At 39.5% G+C, this 18,784-nt stretch overlaps 1 protein-coding gene across 4 annotated transcripts in view; it reads right to left on the bottom strand.

Annotated features, from left to right (window-relative positions):
- TRDN (triadin) overlaps nt 1-15,834 on the bottom strand; it is a 280,530-nt gene extending 264,696 nt beyond the window's left edge. For all 4 annotated transcript variants that reach the window (XM_054721940.1, XM_054721941.1, XM_054721942.1 and 1 more), the window contains exon 1: nt 15,576-15,834. In XM_054721940.1, the coding sequence (XP_054577915.1) occupies nt 15,576-15,597 (22 nt within the window). In that variant the 5' untranslated portion in view covers nt 15,598-15,834. The remainder of the gene's footprint in view (nt 1-15,575) is intronic.
- Between the last annotated feature and the right edge of the window lie 2,950 nt (nt 15,835-18,784).

Raw genomic sequence — 18,784 nt, 5'->3', positions numbered from 1 at the left:
TTGTAAGGGAAAGATGCAAATCGAATGTAGGACACTAATCCAAAAATAAAAGAAAGGGAAAATCTAATGACAGTAAAAAGAAAAAAAAGTAAAATAATAGTAATAATAGTGCTGATTGAAAATAAAAATGTAATAATTAAAAAGGTGAAAATCAAGTGAGGAAAAAGAAAAAAATATTAGTTTCTTAAGTAAAAGATGCAAAAAATGAAAATAAAAAAATATGAGAATAAAAAAATTAAAAAATTGAAAAAAGAATTGAAAATTAAAAAATAGGAAGACTAAAATGTGCAGTAGCGGCTGTCATTCACTTCCTCTATTATTCTGTTTGGTACGCCTTTTTCCCAGTCTGGGCGGTATTTCAGTTCAGCTTCATTCCAGGGCTCCTCAGTGTTGGAAGCCAGTCCTGCTTTTTAAGCCAGCCCTGTCTTAATTTCTCGTATTTATTTTTGATTACACCAGAGACAATTAGCGTTTCAGCCCCTGGGTGGCAGTGTTTCTGAATTGACTTCCGGGCCTCTCTAGCTCTTTTTTCTTTTTTTTTTTTCCCCCTTCTATGGCACTCACTACCGGTTTGTAGAGGTGTGCGCCTCAGAGCTGCCTCTCTGATGGTCACACGCAGCTCTGGCCCCAGGTTCCGAAAAAACACCTTCCCCCTGCAGTCTTTCAGGGTTTCCACCTGGGTTTACCTCTGTATTGGGCTTAGCAATCAGAGCCGGAAAGAGCCCAGGTGTGCGGACCGTGGGTCTGTGCCCCAGACTAAGGAGCCTGCACTCCTTTGAAAATTCTTAGTCTGACCCTCCTCGTCAGATTAAAATGAGTTGCTTTCAAGAGGTCACTTCTGTTAGCAGCTCAGAAGACCCCCCTCCTCATTCACGGATCACGGCAGTTCCAACTGCCGCTGATTTTTCTAGGCACAGACCTCCCGGCTCCTGCAGGTCCTGCGGCTGCCGCGCTTCCCTCACCCAGCGCTTCCCTCACCCACCGCGGGGATTAGAAACCGCAGCTTATTTCAGACAAAATCTGACCTTTCCGTGGTGCAGTGAAGAGTTTCTTTGAATCCGAGTGTTTGCGCTGATAGGGGACCGGTGGTCTGGTGCTCCCAGCAGTTCAGTGTTTGCAGTTGTCGCAGAAAGTCAGGTTTCCACTAAAATCCTCCTTTCCTTGCAAGATGGCGAGGCGCCCGGCGAGCCTGCAGCTCCAGGAGGGGACCCAGCCCCTGTGGGTGCTGCGCGGTCAGAGGAACACTGCCCAGCACTCCCCCGCCTTCTCCTGGAGTTTAGCTGTCCCTTGGCTTGCCCACATACACTCCCTCTGCGAGCCTCTGCTGCTCCGACTCTCCGCCCCAGGAACAGACTCCAAACCCGACTCTATTCCGTCGCCATTTTTTCTCCGAGACGCCTCATTTTTCTTATATAGAAGGAAGCCATATTCGTTTTATTTAAAGAGTGATTTATGTAAAATATTTTGTGGAAAATAAGTTTGCAATTCTTCTATGTCAATTTTATATGAGTCTTCTGAAAATTTGTCTCTTGGTGCATAAGAGAGATTTATAGTAACCAGATAGGCCCTGGTATATTAGTTTTCTAATGCTGCTATGACAAATTACCACAAACTCAGTGGCTTACAAGATCACAAACTTATTTACTATCTTACAGTTCTGTGATTCAGAAATCCAGTATGGGTTTCAAGGAGCTCTAGGGGAGAACTGGTCTCCTTGCTCTTTCCAGCTTCCACAGGCTACTGTATTCTTTAACTCATGACCTTTTCTCTCTCTATATATATTTTTTATTGATTTCAGAAAGGAAGGGAGAAGGAAAGTTAGAAACATCAGTGATGAGAGGGAATAATTAATTGGCTGCCTCTTACATGCCCCCTACTGGGGATGGAGCCTGCAACCTGGGGCATGTCCCAACTGGGAATGGAACCTTGACCTCCTGGTTCATAAGCTGATGATCAACCACTGAGCAATACCGGACAGCCCTTTTCTCCATCTTTAAAGCCAGTAGTGGCTGATCAAGTGATATCACATCTTCCACTAACCACAATGAGGAAGGTTCTCCACTTTTAAGGACTTCTTTGATTAGAATAGATCCACTCATATAATACAGGATAATCTCTCTATCTCCAGGCCCTTAATTTAATCACATCCGAAAATTCCCTTTTGCATTATAAAATATCACATTTACAGGTTCTGGGGATTGATATATGGATATCTTTGGGGGCCATTATTATGCAAACCAAACAAATATTTTCTCTACTCTTTATCAATAGACACTGTGTGAACACTTCTCTATGCAAAATGTTGTCTAGGCCTGTTCAGCAGAACAAAGTACTGTGTGGGGTTCTTACGTATGTATTGAAAGTTGCTTCAATTCGCTGGCCCACAGCCAGGGCATCTTTTAAGAATAATAATCAAATATAATGTCCACTCACATTTGGAAAACGTCCAAATGGGGTAGTAATTGAGAATCTCTAATGCCTGGTCTAAATGTTAATTTTTGAGCTACTGCCTATACAGTCTCAGATAAGGGTCATTATATATTGGGGATTCCTTCTTTATCTCTAAGTAGTCCTTATTCATTCTCCTCCTGTTCCCTACAATACCTAGTTTATGTACCTCATGGGGCTAGGTGGATTTCTTCTGAAAAAGAAGCTGGGGTATTTCAGTAATCACTGAGGTCACCTTTTGTCCATGTATAGTTTGTCCATGCTATCCAATTTGATTGATGTATGTTCTCCATGCTGAATGTACCTTTTTAGCACAGAGCATAGTGTCATAAAATAAATATACATTGATAATAGAACCATAGAATATTAAATTAAAAGAGGAGGGATGATCATCGCCATTTAAAAAAAAATGCAATGATAAATGAATTTTGACATCCTTACAATGAAATACTGTACAGAAAGAAAAATATCAAACTACTGCTACATACAATGAAATAGGTGAGTCTTATAGAGTATTGAATCAATGCATCAAGGTATAAAATAATACATACTCTGTGGTTCCAGAGAGAGAGAGAGAGAACAAACTTGGAAGAACTAAGCTATATGGTTTGTAGATGTGGAAGTCATAAAACTATAATGCAAAGCAAGAAGATTGTTATCTAAAAAGTCAGAATAATTATTCCCTGTGGGGAAGGTTTAGAGAAGGGGAGTCTTGATTAGGAAGCAAAACTGAAGTGAGAGTCCGTTGGTGGGTGGGCAGATGGAAATATGCTTCAAAGGTGATGGAAATCTTGTTTCTTGATTTGGGTGTGGGTTATGTTTAGTAAATTATATATAAACTAGCGTTCCCCTTGCAGGAAGAATCCTGCAATAGGGTTTCCTGCTGCACTCTACCCCGCCCCGCCTTCTCCACCAGCCCGCCTGCTCTCCTTCCTTCTCCCCCGGCCCCGCCTCTGCTCCTCCCTTCTCCTCCCCCAGCTTGCTTGCTTCTCTGCAGCTTTGCTCCCTTCTGCAGCTCTTGGCTTCTTTCTACACTGTCTTGATATGCAAATTAACTGCCATCTTGGTTGGGGTAATTTGCATACTTATCCTGATTGGCTGGTGGGCGTGGCTTGGGCATAGCGAAGGTTGGTCACTTTGCATATTTGTCTAATATTAGGTAGGATGTATGTGATGTATGCAACTTTCATTGCCTTTATTTTATGAAAATAACTTATAGAAAAAATAAAAACATTTTAAAAACTATGATGACTTGCTCTGGCTGGGTAGCTCAGTTGGTTAGAGCGTCATCCTAACACACCAAGGTTGTAGGTTCAATTCCCAGTCAGGGCACATACAAGACTCAACCAGTGAATGCACAAATAAGTAGAATAACAAGTCTCTCTCTCTCTCTCTCTCTCTCTCTCTCTCTCTCTCTCTCTCTCTCTCTCTCTCTCTCTCTGTCTCTCCCCTTCTCTCTCTCTCTCAAAACTAATAAAACTAAAAACTGTGATGACCCATTATACATTTCTTTTAACAATGAACTGATAAGATGGCTGGTCTCTTGAAAATAAAAAATTGCCATGATTATCTAATTCATTTTTCATGTGTAAATAGAGCACTTGTGGATTTTGGCTTCTAGGTAGGTCGGTGTTATCTAACAACTTAATTTTAAGTGAATCCCTACATGATTAGCAAACACATTTGTCATTTTGGTAGTGACTCAAAGGATTAAAAGAAAACAAACATTGGAGATGCTCTAAATGGACATGTAGAGTTCAACATGTCCCAATATAGGGTGAGTATCAAGTAAAGAAATGTAATCCACACTCCAGTTTATTACTTAGCTTCTATAAAACGATGTGAGGCAATTTTGCAAAGTCCTGCCTTTCAGTTTACCCATCAGAGCTGCTTCCACCTGTGCCTCTCCTCAAATTATGCTGTCGTGTCAACTTATTAGCTCAAGTACACAAAAATAAGCCATCACCTTTCACTGGTTTTCCTCAAGGGGGAATCATGTCCATTTCATTTACTTGTGAATCGCTTTGCCCCAAATTTCCTTAAAATTATTGTCTTTTTTTTTCTTTCTACTATAGAATTGTAAATAGCAAATCAAAGCAGCCAGACATAATTACATTTCAGTAAAGATTATATTCGATTCCAGAAAACTCTAATCACTGGACTAGATGGCTATAATTAATATACTGACTCTTAGTTGGTAACTGACAGGAGGATTTTAAAAAGACATTCCCACTTATAGAAATCCCTTATTTTTACTTAAAAAGAATCTTCTGTTTAAGATTAGAAGATAACTAAGCCAGAAGTTTCTCATAGTTGAGCATAGTTGGTCATTAACTGGGATGTAGGTTAGCATCCCTTTAGGAAAATGTGTGGGATTGAGGAGTCAAAATTGAGGTGATAGGTGTACTGCATGTGAATTATCCTGCAATGTCTAGAAAGACCTTTCTGACAAATTCTCCTGCCCCAAATGCCAATAAAATGTGTCTTCTCTACCTTTGATTCCTCAACATATAGCATGAGGCCAAGATATAAATTTAGTGAAAACATCAAATAACTATTTGTTAAATAAATTAACCTAGAACTTTCAGGATCTCGGGGTGTTGATGAAATTGAATTATTTGCATTTCCTTTTTGTTGCTGTCCTTTTACTTAGAAATATCCCTCAAGTTCTAACTTAAGTTTTAATTCTTTATGAGAATCACTCATCAACCAAGTTCATCTATTTTCCCCTTCCTATATTTCTCTGATAATCACATCTCATAACAGTTTATTTATTTGTTACATATCAGCCCATTCTTTAGTTGTTTCAAGTGTGTAAATGTCTACTTTAGACTTCAGTGGTGAGAAACCAAGGATTCTATCTCACAATTTTTATACATAACTAGAGGCCCGATGCATGAAAATTCGTGCAAGAATAGGCCTTCCTTCCCCTGGCTGCCGGCATCGGCTTCCCTCCTCCAGCCCCACCAGCAGGCACCCGGGACCGGGGCTGCTTCCCTCCGGCCCCGACTATGTCCAGAATGAAGTCTGGAAGGACGTATGGAATGACATCTGGAAGGATGTCCGGAATAACATCCGGTCTAATTAGCATATTACCCTTTTATTATTATAGCTTTTAATTGTTACTTCTTTTAGGAAACTTGGAACTTCTTAGGAAATAGCCTTTTATCATATAGTTATTTATGCAATTATTTCATTTCTCCTGAGGACTACATTTGTATATATTTCACATTTCAAGGACATCTTGATAAGACCACTAGTCTGTAACGCTGATTCTCATAGTAAGAACTTAGAACAACACTGACCATAGAGTTAGTTTTTATTTAAAAACCAATTTCTCATTATTAATGTGAAGAAGCTTATTTAATGAGTACCTATCTGCCTATTATATCATCATTTATTTTTTATATTTTTATTGATTTCAGGGAAGGAGGGAGAGGAAAAGAGAGATAGAAATATCAATGATGAGAGAGAATCATTGATTGCTGCCTCCTGCATGCCCCACACAGGGAATCAGCCCACAACCAGAGCATATGCCCTGATCTGGAATGGAACTGTGACCTCCTGGTTCATAGACTGACACTCAACCACTGAGCCATACCAGTCGGGCTCATTTCTTTATGCATTAGAAGTGGTGCTCCATAAATACAACTTAAGCTTAAAATAGAGTATTTGGGAATAAAAAGCAGCAATGGAAATACAAATAATGGGAAAACTATATAGGTGGGGGAGGGGAAAACCTAGAGATCACAATAAACAACCAATTCAAAATAAATGAGGACTGTAAGACAGCCAACCTTTTCGATATTATAGCAATAGGAAGCCTTAATAATAGAGTATTTAAACCAGGATTTTTACCCAGGGAACTCTGTACCTTGATCATTTGAGGACTTCATCCCACAGACCTATCCCCTACAACCTATCTCTTTTTTCTTCATTTCTACATTGATCCACCCTACTCCTAATCTCCTTATTCTTTGTCCAGTCATTTACCTTCCCAACAATGGCATGTGCAATGCAGATTAACAGAGTCAATGATGGGGCATTCTTTATCATTCTAAAACTATTTTCAGTGAGTTTCAATGTGTTCACTAATTATAAAATTTATGAACGATAGCATGACTTTATTCAACTAAATTAAACACCCACCATTCATAAATCCAACTGTAGTCATATGTTTTTAAATCTGTACAGTTTTAATTTTCCTGGTCTTTTTTTTTTTCTTGTTTTTCAATCTACTATATTAGAGTCAGAGACCTTGTGTTATTCATCTTCATGTCCCCATTGTCTGGCATTCAGCCTAGTACATAATAGGTGCTAAAATATTGATTACAACTGAAACTCTGACGTGACCTCCTGCTTTATAAGTCTACGTTGGCAATTAATACCATAGAATCTAAAATTTTGTCATATTTCAAATGGACTTACTTTGTTTATTTGCTTTTCTCTAAACGCAGCATCTAATACTTCTGCAGGTTTATATTCACAAACTTGTTTTTCTTTACCATACTAAGATAACTGAAAGATTCTATAGTATACTCTTTTCCTCCCAGGCAATTGTACACAAGGAATAACCAGGGACAAAAATAATAGCTCCAGCACTGAAGGTCAAATACACAACACTTGGTATTTACCATTTCTGCCTTGACATTGTATCAAATGTCTACCACAGAAATTCTTTTAATCACATGATGATTTTATTTTAAAAGGTCACAATAAATTTTTTTCCAGGGAAACCTTGCTAAAAATGTATTTTGAAAGTTTAAATAAGTGGGAGCTGATTTTCTCACATCCAATGTGCTAAGACCTTTTTAAAACTAAGTTCTAAATATTAAGCGCTTTTTCTTTCTTTCATGCGTCTCAACATTTCAGTAACCCGTGGTGGAGAGAGAACAATGCAGCAAAGGAGTATCGAAGGTAAGACCAGTCCATTGCAATGAGCTGTAGCCTCCTGCCTTCTGAATAAAACCAGATTCCCCTTATAAAAAGCAGGCTGCTGAATAGAAATGAAGTTTGTTCTTATAGGTTACAACATTGTGTCTTTGACGTTTTTTAAGTGAAGACCACATGCCCCAGCTCTGTCATAGCTACCAAATTAGAAAATACTTAAGCCATATATATTTAAATGTGATGTTTCAGTACATTGTGAGATGGGCTCTGTGGTTTATGAGGAAACAGCTCATTTACACACCAAAGGATCTCTCAAAATCACAAATTCTGGGTGCCTTTGCTTGCTTCAGCAAAGAGGTGTGGAAGGTTTGATGTTTAGAGAGCATGATTTGTACACAGAGAAGGAGAACTTTACTCATTACACATATGCCAACAATATTCTTTTTAACTTCCTTTGAAGATGGAAAAATACTATATTTTTGTGTTAGGAAGTTCATCTATCTCTGAGTAACCCTCACTTGGGGCAATACATGTTTATGTGACACTCAAGTAAACATTTGCTAACAGAAATTGTGCACTTCACTCAGATTATCCACAGGAAATCAGAATTGAGGATAGCAAAAAACTTAACTTTCACAAATCTTCCTATAACTTGAAGATGAACAAACCTAAACTCTATAAACTTGCGATAACTGTAAGATATTAATGCATAGTTACCAAATAAAGGTTTTCACCTCATTTACAGGTTTTAAATTGTATTTCTAAACATATTATTTTTTTATTTGAAGGAAGAAAAGAAAATACTGTTTTAAACTCCATGACTGTAAAACCAAAAGCTTAACAGAAAAATCTTAGCCATCTATGCATTCTCTTTTCAAATTGATATATTCAACCCAAAGGTCAATGTAGACGATTTAAAACTTGCTTAGTTGCACCATTTTATGTTTCTCTCATATTAAATATTGTTAACTGATTAAAAATTAATGCAAACAGTATTGGAGGCTTTAAATCTCGAAGTATTCCTATGCCCTTGGAATAACTGAATAGGCTCAATTCATTTTGGATTGTGAAAGTAGCATGGTTTTTAAATTATAGTCACAATGATGACCAAAAATAAATAAGAAAAAGCAAAAAGCACTTAAGGTGGCAAACAGAACATTTTCCTTGGGTACTGTGTGCGGTGCGGTGGGGGAGGTGGGGGAGGAGGGGTGGGGGGGGGTGAAGAGTCACTATTACAAATAAAAAAAGCTACAACAAAAAGATTCTTAATGGAACCCAGCTAGAACTGATATATTTTCTGTCCACTTTCACTGCAGATTTTGCACCACGGATGCTTTGCACAATTAAAACAATGTAAACTTAATTTTACCAACTGGCAAGATCTTATAAAAAGTTGAAAAACTTTTCTGGCCATGTGACACACGATTAACCAAGACTCACCCACTAGTTTCCGGCCTGGCCCCAATGAGGCTCCCCCATCCTCCCCAGACCACATATGGTTAAGTAGTAGGCTAATGCTTAAACCCAGATTTCTGACTTGAAACCCCACACACTTTCTACTCTGTCACACTGCCTTTAATTATCTTAATGCTGCCTTCTCTCAGCTCTGCATTACTTTTTCTCTCTGGTTTTCAATGAACTCTATCATCCACTGATTTTCACAATCTGCTTTCTTCACTTTTTCTAAATTCAACTTGAACAGTACAGAAGGTCAAGTAGTTTTAGTCAGACTGATCAGGTTTATGTGATATCTGCCTTCTAGCTTTTCAGAGTTTCTGTGATATTTAAAAGAGATATTCATGTAAGACCTTGGCCCTTAATACCTTGTCAATACAGAGATGTTCCGGACCATAGTGTTTCTTAGAATTATTTTATTTGCATCATAGTGGCTCCTTAGGTTTTTAAGTTCTTAGGTTTTCACATGGACCATCTCAAAATAATCTGTTACTAATTACTGTCACTGATAATTTGGGAAAAATTATATAAAACTAACCTCCAGATTCCCACATTATGACTATATTTAAAAATCGGCATTTCCTTGTCTGCTGTTACAAATATAATGTACATTTCTGGACTCTTCTAATATTAGTATATTTGTTTTCCATTTCAATAACAACAGACTGTTCACTTTAGAGAGTAATTTGCACTTATAAATAAACTAGAGGCCCGGTGCATGTATTTGTGCACAAGTGGGGGCCCTCAGCCTGGCCTGCAGGATTGGACCGAAACCAGCTCTCCGACATCCCCTAAGGGGTCCCGGATTTTGAGAGGACGCAGGCCAGGCTGAGGGACCCCACCGGTGCACAATCATGGCTGGGAAGGGACGCAGGAGGTTGGCCAGCCAGGGAGGGACCGCAGGAGGGCTCTAGTGCATGTCCAGCCCATCTCGCTCAGTCCCGATCGGCCGGACCCCAGCAGCAAGCTAACCTATCAGTCAGAGCATCTGTCCCCTGGTGATCAGTGCATGTCATAGCGAGCAGTTGAGTGGCCTTAGCATATCATTAGCATATTACACTTTGATTGGTTGAATGGACAACCGGACGACTGGACACTTAGCATATTAGGCTTTTATTATATAGGATTTGGTGGTCAGTGAATTCACTTACCAATGTGTGTGTGTGTGTGTGTGTGTGTGTGTGTGTGTGTGTGTTACAAAAATGTATTCCTATTAATTTATTTACTTTACTAAAAGCATTACCTCTGTTTTTCTTTCTAATTATTTATTAAGGAGAGGCTTGAATATTCACAAAAGTAGACAGAATATTGTAATTAAACCCCAAGTATCCATCACCAGTCAAAATATAATCAACTCATGGCCAATTCTATACCCACAATCCTACCTACATTCCTCTCTAGCATATTACATAGAAGTACATTTCAAACATTTTATCAGCTCATCAGTATATATTGAAATATGATCTTCAAATATGTATTAAAGCACAACCATGATATGCTTGTTCCACTAAAAATATAATAATTTACTAATATCTAATGTCCAAAGTGTGTCAAATTTCCAATTATTTCATTATAATTTTTTAAGGTTCTTTGAATTATGATCCAATAATCATACACATTGTGATGAGTTGCTCTATTTTTATATCTTTTAAGCTATAAGATTTTTGGCATCTCTTTTTGTTCCTAATAACTTATTTGAAGGAACTGGTTTGTTTGTACTGTAGAGGTTCCTATACTCTGGAATGTGTTGACTTCATGTTATGGTACAGTTTATAGCATATTCTGCGCCCCTCTGTTTCTTGAAAATTGGAGGCTATATTTTTTATTGTTGTTCTTTTCTTTTTCTCTTCTTTTTTATGTTTTTTATTTTGTTAGTCCTCACTATCATTTTACTGGTTGGTTAGGTTTTGCCCTATATTTTGCCAAACAGCTTGCCTTATTGTGGTTTCCAGACTTTTATCCAAGGGTCTTTGCATTTTCCTCTAGTGGTACATAATAGTAAAAGAATTCTAACCTTGCATTTAAATGGCCTGTACACACATATTTTCCTTTAACTGTGCTTCTTACCATCATGATTCTCCTCCAAATACACTGGCTTATTAATTTTGACTTTAAAATGTGTTCCTGCATCTAAAAATGATATTCTGTGGTCTATTGCTTTTTGTGGAAAGGAGAACATACCCAGAAGTAATTAGACTTGAACCTAGTGCTTTATTCTCTTTCTCCTCCTCCCACCCACAAGTCATCTCTATTTAGGCCAGAGTAGCTGCTCTTGGTTTTGGTCAGATAAATACAGATATGTAAGTTGGATCTCTTCCTTCTTTTAATTTTACTATCTGTTGCTGTAAATGATATAACTTCTATACATAGTTGTTAAGTAGTTTAGCTATGAATTATTGATCTTTTTCCTTGAGAGCAACAATGGGTCCTCATGTGCTACAGGTTCTGTCAAAGCAGTGCATTGTATAAAATAAAAAACCTCTCATAGGTTTGCTAAAGCAGTGAAATATGCTTGAACTAATAGTAAGAAGAAAAGAATTGCATACATAGTACAATAACCCTTCTCCTGAATCCTGAAATTATGTAATAGTTTAGAAGTTGAGAGAATGATATAACTTACAACTTTAAAAAAAAGAATTTTTCTCAACTAAGTGTTCTAGTAATGCTAAGTTAAATATATATTCGTGCATGGGGGGGGTGTGTCCCTCAGCCCAGCCTGCACCCTCTCCAATCTGGACCCCTCAAGGGATGTCGAACTGCCCGTTTAGGCCTGATCCTACCGGGATCAGGCCTAAATGGGCAGTTGGACATCCATCTCACAATCTAGGACTGCTGGCTCCCAACTGCTAGCCAGCCTGCCTTCCTGATTGCCCCTAACCGCTTCTGCCTGCCAGCCTGATCACCCCCTAACCACACCACTGCCAGCCTGATTGATGCCTAACTGCTCTCCTGCCAGCCTATTTGCCTCTAACTGCCCTCCCCTGCAGGCCTGGTCACCCCTAACTGCCCTCCCCTGCAAGCCTGGTCCCACCCAACTGCTCTCCCCTGCAGGCCTGGTTCCCCCGCAACTGCCCTTCCCTGCAGGCCCAGTTGCCCCCAACTTCCCTCCTCTGCCAGCCTGGTCACCCCTAACTGCCCTCCCCTGCAGGCTTGATCACCTCCATCTGCCCTCCCTTGCAGGCCTGGTCCCTCCCAACTGCCCTACCCTGCTGGCCATCTTGTGGTGGCCATCTTGTGTCCACATGGGAGCAGCCGTCTTTGACCACATGGGGGCAGCCATCTTGTGTGTTAGAGTGATGGTCAATTTGCATATTACTCTTTTATTAGATAGGCTATAGGATTTCAACAGGAATCCATTATGTAAATATTTTATTTTTTCTATTTTGGAGGTCTTTAGAACAAATGAACATAATTATATAAATATTATTGTAAACAATAATTTGTTTATATATTAGTTAACTGGCAATTTGAAAACATTACATATTTTTTCAACTTTTTTCAGAAATCTATCTTTTTAACAAAGCTATTAATAATTAAATGTCATTTTATTAACAAATTACTCAAAATATATTTTGCAAAATCATACATACTATCAAATAGATGCTGACATTGGTAGTTGAAAATTCATATGGACCTCAGGAGGGAAACTAACTTTGGCACTTGTCTAGGAATAACTGAGCCTCTGCAAAGAAGATAGAAGGTTATTTATAGTGTTAAAACTTAGTGCTGTTTGAGTCTGACCCAGTCTGTGGCCGGCTCTAACCTACCCAAAGTAGCATTGGCCAAACCAGAACAGGGACCTAGTGTGGGCCCCTATCAACCTCCAAATTAATATCAGGCTAACTATTAGTATCACACAGCAAGAGGAAGTATTCAACATGACTTTGGGATCAGAGATGTGGTTGTGAATCCTAGCTACATCATATCTAGCTGTGTGAATTCAGGCAAATTTCTAGCCTCTCTAAACCTCAGGTTCCTATTCTATAAATAGCAATAATTAAGTCTCTCTCTCATTTGGTTGTCCTGAGGATTAAATAATCATAAAACAAACTTAACACTGTGCTTGACATATGTCTTCTGAATAAATGTGAAGTGTTATTATCATTGTAATTGTAATTATCTTTATTAATTTATCAAGGCCAGAATCAAAAGATGTTGTTTGCCTAAAGTCCTTTGGTGTTCAACTTGGTCCTAGTTCTGGTCACTCTATTGCTCTGTTCCTGAAAGACAATTCCATACCTGGCATTACTTCCTTTCGTTTGTCGATGAAGTCATCCAGCTTGGAACATGCAGTGGAAATCTACGTGAAGAACTGGGTAAGGTTTAGAGACATGCCCTGCATTACGGTTGAATAAGCTCTGGGCTACGCCAAAGGAGACATGAAGTGTATCCTCAGACCTCCTGTAATTATTAATGACCATGGAGAGTCATATGACTGTACAAACCTCAGTTTTTCAAAATTTGAGGTGAGGACAGTGAACTAGAACTCAGTAAGGGGCTACTGAGCTCTGACTTTCTTAAGTGCTACGATGTGTTTGCTTGCTCTGTGATAAACGGATCAGAAGAGTAATCAGTAGATGTCATAGGCTACTAATGCAGTGTTTACATTTCATTAATGTGTCCAAAAATGGTGCAAGAGAAATATAGCAGGTGAGAGGAAAGAATATCCCAGGTTGTACCAAGGCCCTGTAGAAAAGCACACCTCTAAAAGAAGGCTAGATGAGATGCAAAAGGTGAGACTCATGCAGACAAGAAGAAAAGTGTCTAGAAGCAGTGTGCAAGAAACTTTAGATCACCACTGAGAATGACTGAAGTGCTAACCTTAAAAGTTAAGCTATGATTTGGCAGTCTAATTATCATTTGAGAAATATGACTAATAAATCATTCCAGAAAATGATAAGAGCACATAATTGATGTTCAGATGACATAGGTCCTATGAACTGCTAAAGCCAGGGAGTAGGAAATGACCATCACCCAGGAAGTAGGTGGCATTTTTGCATTTTTAATTTATTTTTAATTCAATGATTTTTAATGGGTGACTCCAGGAGGTCTTCCAAGAACACTTTAAACTCTCCCACAGGGAGAACATAGAAAAGTTCCATTTCATATTGAAGAATTCTCCTGAAAAATGTCTTATCAATTAAGTGCAAAAGTCTACAGAGCATAATCTGCAGACAAGCCAAAAATGTTCTGGCCAAGTGACCTCTTGATTTAGCTGACAGTCCTATGCAGAGGTAGAGAAATATATTCATAGGTATCTTAGCAACTTGTGCAGGGCAAGAAGTTTTTATAGACAGCACTCTTTAAGACAAACCAAAGGCTGTATGACTCAGAATATCTAAGGAATAGGAAAAAATGCTGTTTATATATAGTTAGCAAATTCTCAACTAAAATGGGTGAAGAGTAAACCTGATATCCTTTTACAGAAAAGAGAAAACCCAAACTAGATTTCAGGGAACTAGCTTCTAATCTTGGCAATACTGTGGTCTTGAGCAAGTCACCCAACATCTGAGCTACCGTTTCTATTTCTGCCAAATAGAGATAATAATGCTGACTTAATTGAATTGTGTGAGGTTTAAATAAGTAAATACACATAAAGCCCTGAGCAATTGTTTTTGTTAATTTGGGGTATCAGACTAAATGTCTCAATGGAAAGTACAAGTAAGATATTCCTCCTTAGCAATACAGAAAATCTCTAACTCTGAAGTCACTGTGTGTCCATCGAACTGTCTATCTGCAGAGCCAAAACCTCAGGTTCTATTTTTCAGTTGTCTGATTAAAAACAAACCAACACAGCATTCAACTTGGAAGCTTTGAGAGCACCACCTGTCTGATTTTCTTACAGCTGTCAGAAGCAAATTTTAGATCCACCTCCCAAATTTTTACACCAACTAGAACCAGATTGTGTCTGTGTTCAACATGCTTTGTTGCTTTAAAGGGACTTTTTATCTTAAGATACAAAAAAAATTTGTATATTTACATCTAAACATACATTTTACATGTAATACATATGTAAAACAATTACTACCATGGTGAAATAATTAAACATTATATGCTTTACTTATAGCATGCGCCTTTTCAGAGTAAGTATTGAAATGAAACATTTGTTTTAATATAAAGATAGAATCCATCAGTTAGGGGGAAAAGAAACATGAGTGCGTAAAAAGAATCAGAATACAGCCAGTTTTAAATTGCTTTATTTTGGGAATCACATGGATCTGTAGTGATTTTCTGTAATTCCAAACCTTGTCTCTAGTAAAATATAAAAAAAAAATTTGAGGGAGAACTTATGTCTTAAGTTGTATACAAATCTGTATGTATGTGTATTTATATACTCCAGTTAGAAAGGAAAAAATAAATTAATATCTCTGTTTTAAAATATCAGTAGGCAAAATGCTCAAATTCATTTTTCTAAGTTGAAACACGAAATACAACATTTTAAGTTCATTGTGGTCTCCATGCTTGCAAGCCTTGTATTTTTGCTAGGTGAGATAGCAGCTATGTTACATGGCCACGGCTATTTATAGAGGTGTGGGTGACACTAGTAACTAGTGGGGCCTTTGGCACAGCAGAAAAGTTTCCACATGCAAAATTTCCGAGAAACCTCTTCCCAGTCCCCCAACACACAGATCTGCCCGCCTCTCAGCTCCCAAATCCACTTCTCTGATCCCGTATGGCGTCACCTGATCAAAGCAATAAACTGAAAACAACATTTTAAGTCGGCACATTGTCAATTTCTACTTTGTATTCTAGTTGATACTATTGGAAAATGGTAGCAGTACCTTCGGCAGTGATCTCAGTCATGGTGGTTCCAGAGAGGAAAAGGCAGGCCAAAAGTCCTGGTCTAGTGGCACTTTGCAGAATACTTTCGGATTCGAGAACTCTGCTGGGGGCGTTCTGGGTGAAGAGTGAGGGCCCTTGGTTTTCCTGGCTGTTCCTGCTGCTCCTTTGTTGTCTTCTTGAACTTGTCTCTTCTCTGCAGAGTTCTCCCCCTGGAAACAACCTGAGCCCTTTCCAAGCAGCACTTGTGGCTCAGGCAGAAGTATCAGCTTCGAATAAAAATAGCCTCATCTCCCTAGGACTCTTCAGTACTTTTTTTTTTTGGCACTGGGAAACACACACACACACACACACACACACACACACACACACACACACCAGCTCCCCAGCCCCAAACAGAGATAGGCAATAAAAAAATAAATAATGAAAGAAGGAAAAGGGGACTAAAAAGTATTGCTTAATTCCTCACAGTTTTCCTAACATAATTACAGTTCTTGGGGTCTACATCTGAAAACATGAAATAAAGAGTTGAAAGTAATCTTATCCATGATAACTCAGATTTATTCTTAGTGCCCTTAATGCTCAGAACATTCCTCTCCCCCTTATTTGGTGTGGGGAGGGTCCTGCAATGTCTAGCAGAGGCAAAGGGGAGGGTAGTCTTAAGTCATTTTCTCCACCTTGACTCCCTATTAGTCTAAATCCACTGAGCAAGTGCAGTTATTTATATAGGGCTACACTTAAAGTTGCAACTATTAAATCCTGAAGCTTCCTTGTAGGAGACTAAGACTATCCAAACACTAGTCAGTAAGAAATATGTAATATGAACTTATATTAACATTTGAGAACAGATAAATTACTCGATTTTTTGTTCACTTTAATATCTTACTAAAAACAAAGTATCTGAACTTATGTATGCAATAAAAGAAAGGGAAGGTGGCACAAAGTTTAGAAATGTATTTAGTAAAAGATTTCAGCTTTTATCTACCTCAACTTTAAGAAAAATAAAATAAAATAATGATCATAGTTGCTAAGAATTAACCAGATTGGCTGATTAGCATTTCGTCTTTCTACTCCTAGCCAAGTGTTAATGAGCAGAGAAATATTCAATGGTTGGTGGTTGGTAGGAGAAGGAGAATCAAAGGGCATTGATAATCACAAATTCTAGGCAATTTGTGAATAATCAAGGCCTGACTATCCTTATCTTTTATTTTAGTCTTATATTCAACCTAACAAATGATTGTAGTTTAAACTTTTAGCCTTAACTTTCTGCCTTTGGTTGTCAGAATCTCTTAAATTTGTATGGTATCTTAGAGATCATAAAGAAAAGTCATGGGTGTTGTTTTAATATTTGAGATTCTGAAAAGCGATGCACAAGGAAGGTATTTCCATAGACAATGACCTCCTCCATCCATGTCAGCAGTTCTGTATTTGCTGCCCAATTCCTTGCACACTAGAGAGTGTTCATATACCAGCCCAATCCTATCTAATAATAGACAAATATGCAAATTGACCATACCTCCGACACACCCACAAGTCACGCCCACAAGCCACGCCCATCATCCAATCAGAGCGAGTATGCAAATTAACCCAAACCAAGATGGCTACAGCCACAGAGAGCAAGGTTTCCTAGGTAACAGAGGAAGCCAAGCTTTCTGCCTGCCCTTGCCAGGCCTAAGCCTCCACTCAAGCTACAAAGTTTCAATTATAGAAGATAAACAAATTCAAACAGAAATGGCAGCAGAATGGAGCTTGAGAGAGCAGGCCAGGGTTGCCCCCGGCAACAGGGGAAGCAAAGCTTTCCACACACCCTGGCTGGGCCCACCCGCTTAAGGCAACAAAGTTTCAATTATAACCCCAGCACAAATAGCTTCCAGCCTCGGAGGGAGCCCCAGGCTTGGCTCGCTCCAGGCTACAAAATTTCAATTGTAGAAGGAAAATAAATTCCAGATACCAGGGCCTCCCCTTGGGTTGCCAGGGGGCATGGCCGGCCTGCAAACCACCACAGGCCCCTCGCTCAGGCCGCCCCACACCCCAAGGGAACCCCCACCTGATCCGGGATGCCCTTCAGGGCAAACCAGCTGGCCCCCACCCCTGTACCAGGCCTCTATCCTATCTAATAAAAGAGTAATATGCAGATTGATCATCACTGCAACACACAATATACCTGCCCCCATGTGGTCAAAGATCCTGCCCCCATGTGAACACAAGATGGCCACCACAAGATGGCCAGCAGGAGAGGGCAGTTGGGAGGCACCTGGCCTGCAAGGGAGGGCAGTTGAGAGGGACAAAGCCTGCAAGGGAGGGCAATTGGAGGTGATCAACCCTGCAGGAGTGGGCAGTTAGGGGTGACCAGGCCGGCAGAGGAGGGAAGTTGGGGGCAAACAGGCTGGCAGCAGAGTGGTTAGGGGGTGATCAGGCTGGCAGGCAGAAGCGGTTAGGGGCAATCAGGAAGGCAGGCAGGCAGGCAAGCAGTTGGGAGCCAGCAGTCCTGGATTGTGAGAGGGATGTCCGACTGCCCATTTAGGGATCCAACTGCCCACCGGGATCGGGCCTAAATGGGCAGTCGGACATCCCTCGAGGGGTCTCATATTGGAGAGAGTACAGGCTGGGCTGAGGGACAACCCCCCTCCATGCACGAATTTCGTGCACCGGGCCTCTAGTAAAAACATAATTAAGTAAACATTCTCAACTCACAAAAGAGGAAGTAATTCCAGTTACATTCATGATTTTATGTAAGATCCTACATTCACCACTGGGCTTGGAGGCTTTTGACGATAAGTCTGACACCTTGCCCACGAGGAAAGACTTTATTGCAGACACTACCATTTACAGGGGAAAGGCCCACCAGGAGCTGAGAAGACACAAGCTCCTCCCAGCACCCTCATGGAAACATGGGTTGGTGTCCACTTTCTATGGTGAGGATGATGTAGCCTAAAAGCAGAACTCTACTCACTTGGCCCCCAAGGCATCTCTAGTCATCTCCACAGTGCTTCCATTTTAAGAAAAGATAGTGCTTTCCATATCCATTTGTCAGAACCTTTCATAGTCTTTCACTGCAATTAACTGAAGAGCTAATAATTTCTATGTAACTCATTATGAATTTACATGGGTCAGAGCCTAAATAGAATTAGCTCAGAGAGGAAAACGTACACACACACACACACACACACACACACACACACAATCTCAAACTCTTATTTAATCAAAGTTG

Source organism: Eptesicus fuscus, chromosome 10 (genome assembly GCF_027574615.1).
Source record: "Eptesicus fuscus isolate TK198812 chromosome 10, DD_ASM_mEF_20220401, whole genome shotgun sequence".
Taxonomy (NCBI): Eukaryota; Metazoa; Chordata; class Mammalia; order Chiroptera; family Vespertilionidae; genus Eptesicus; species Eptesicus fuscus.
This window is presented reverse-complemented; position numbering and strand designations above follow the sequence as displayed.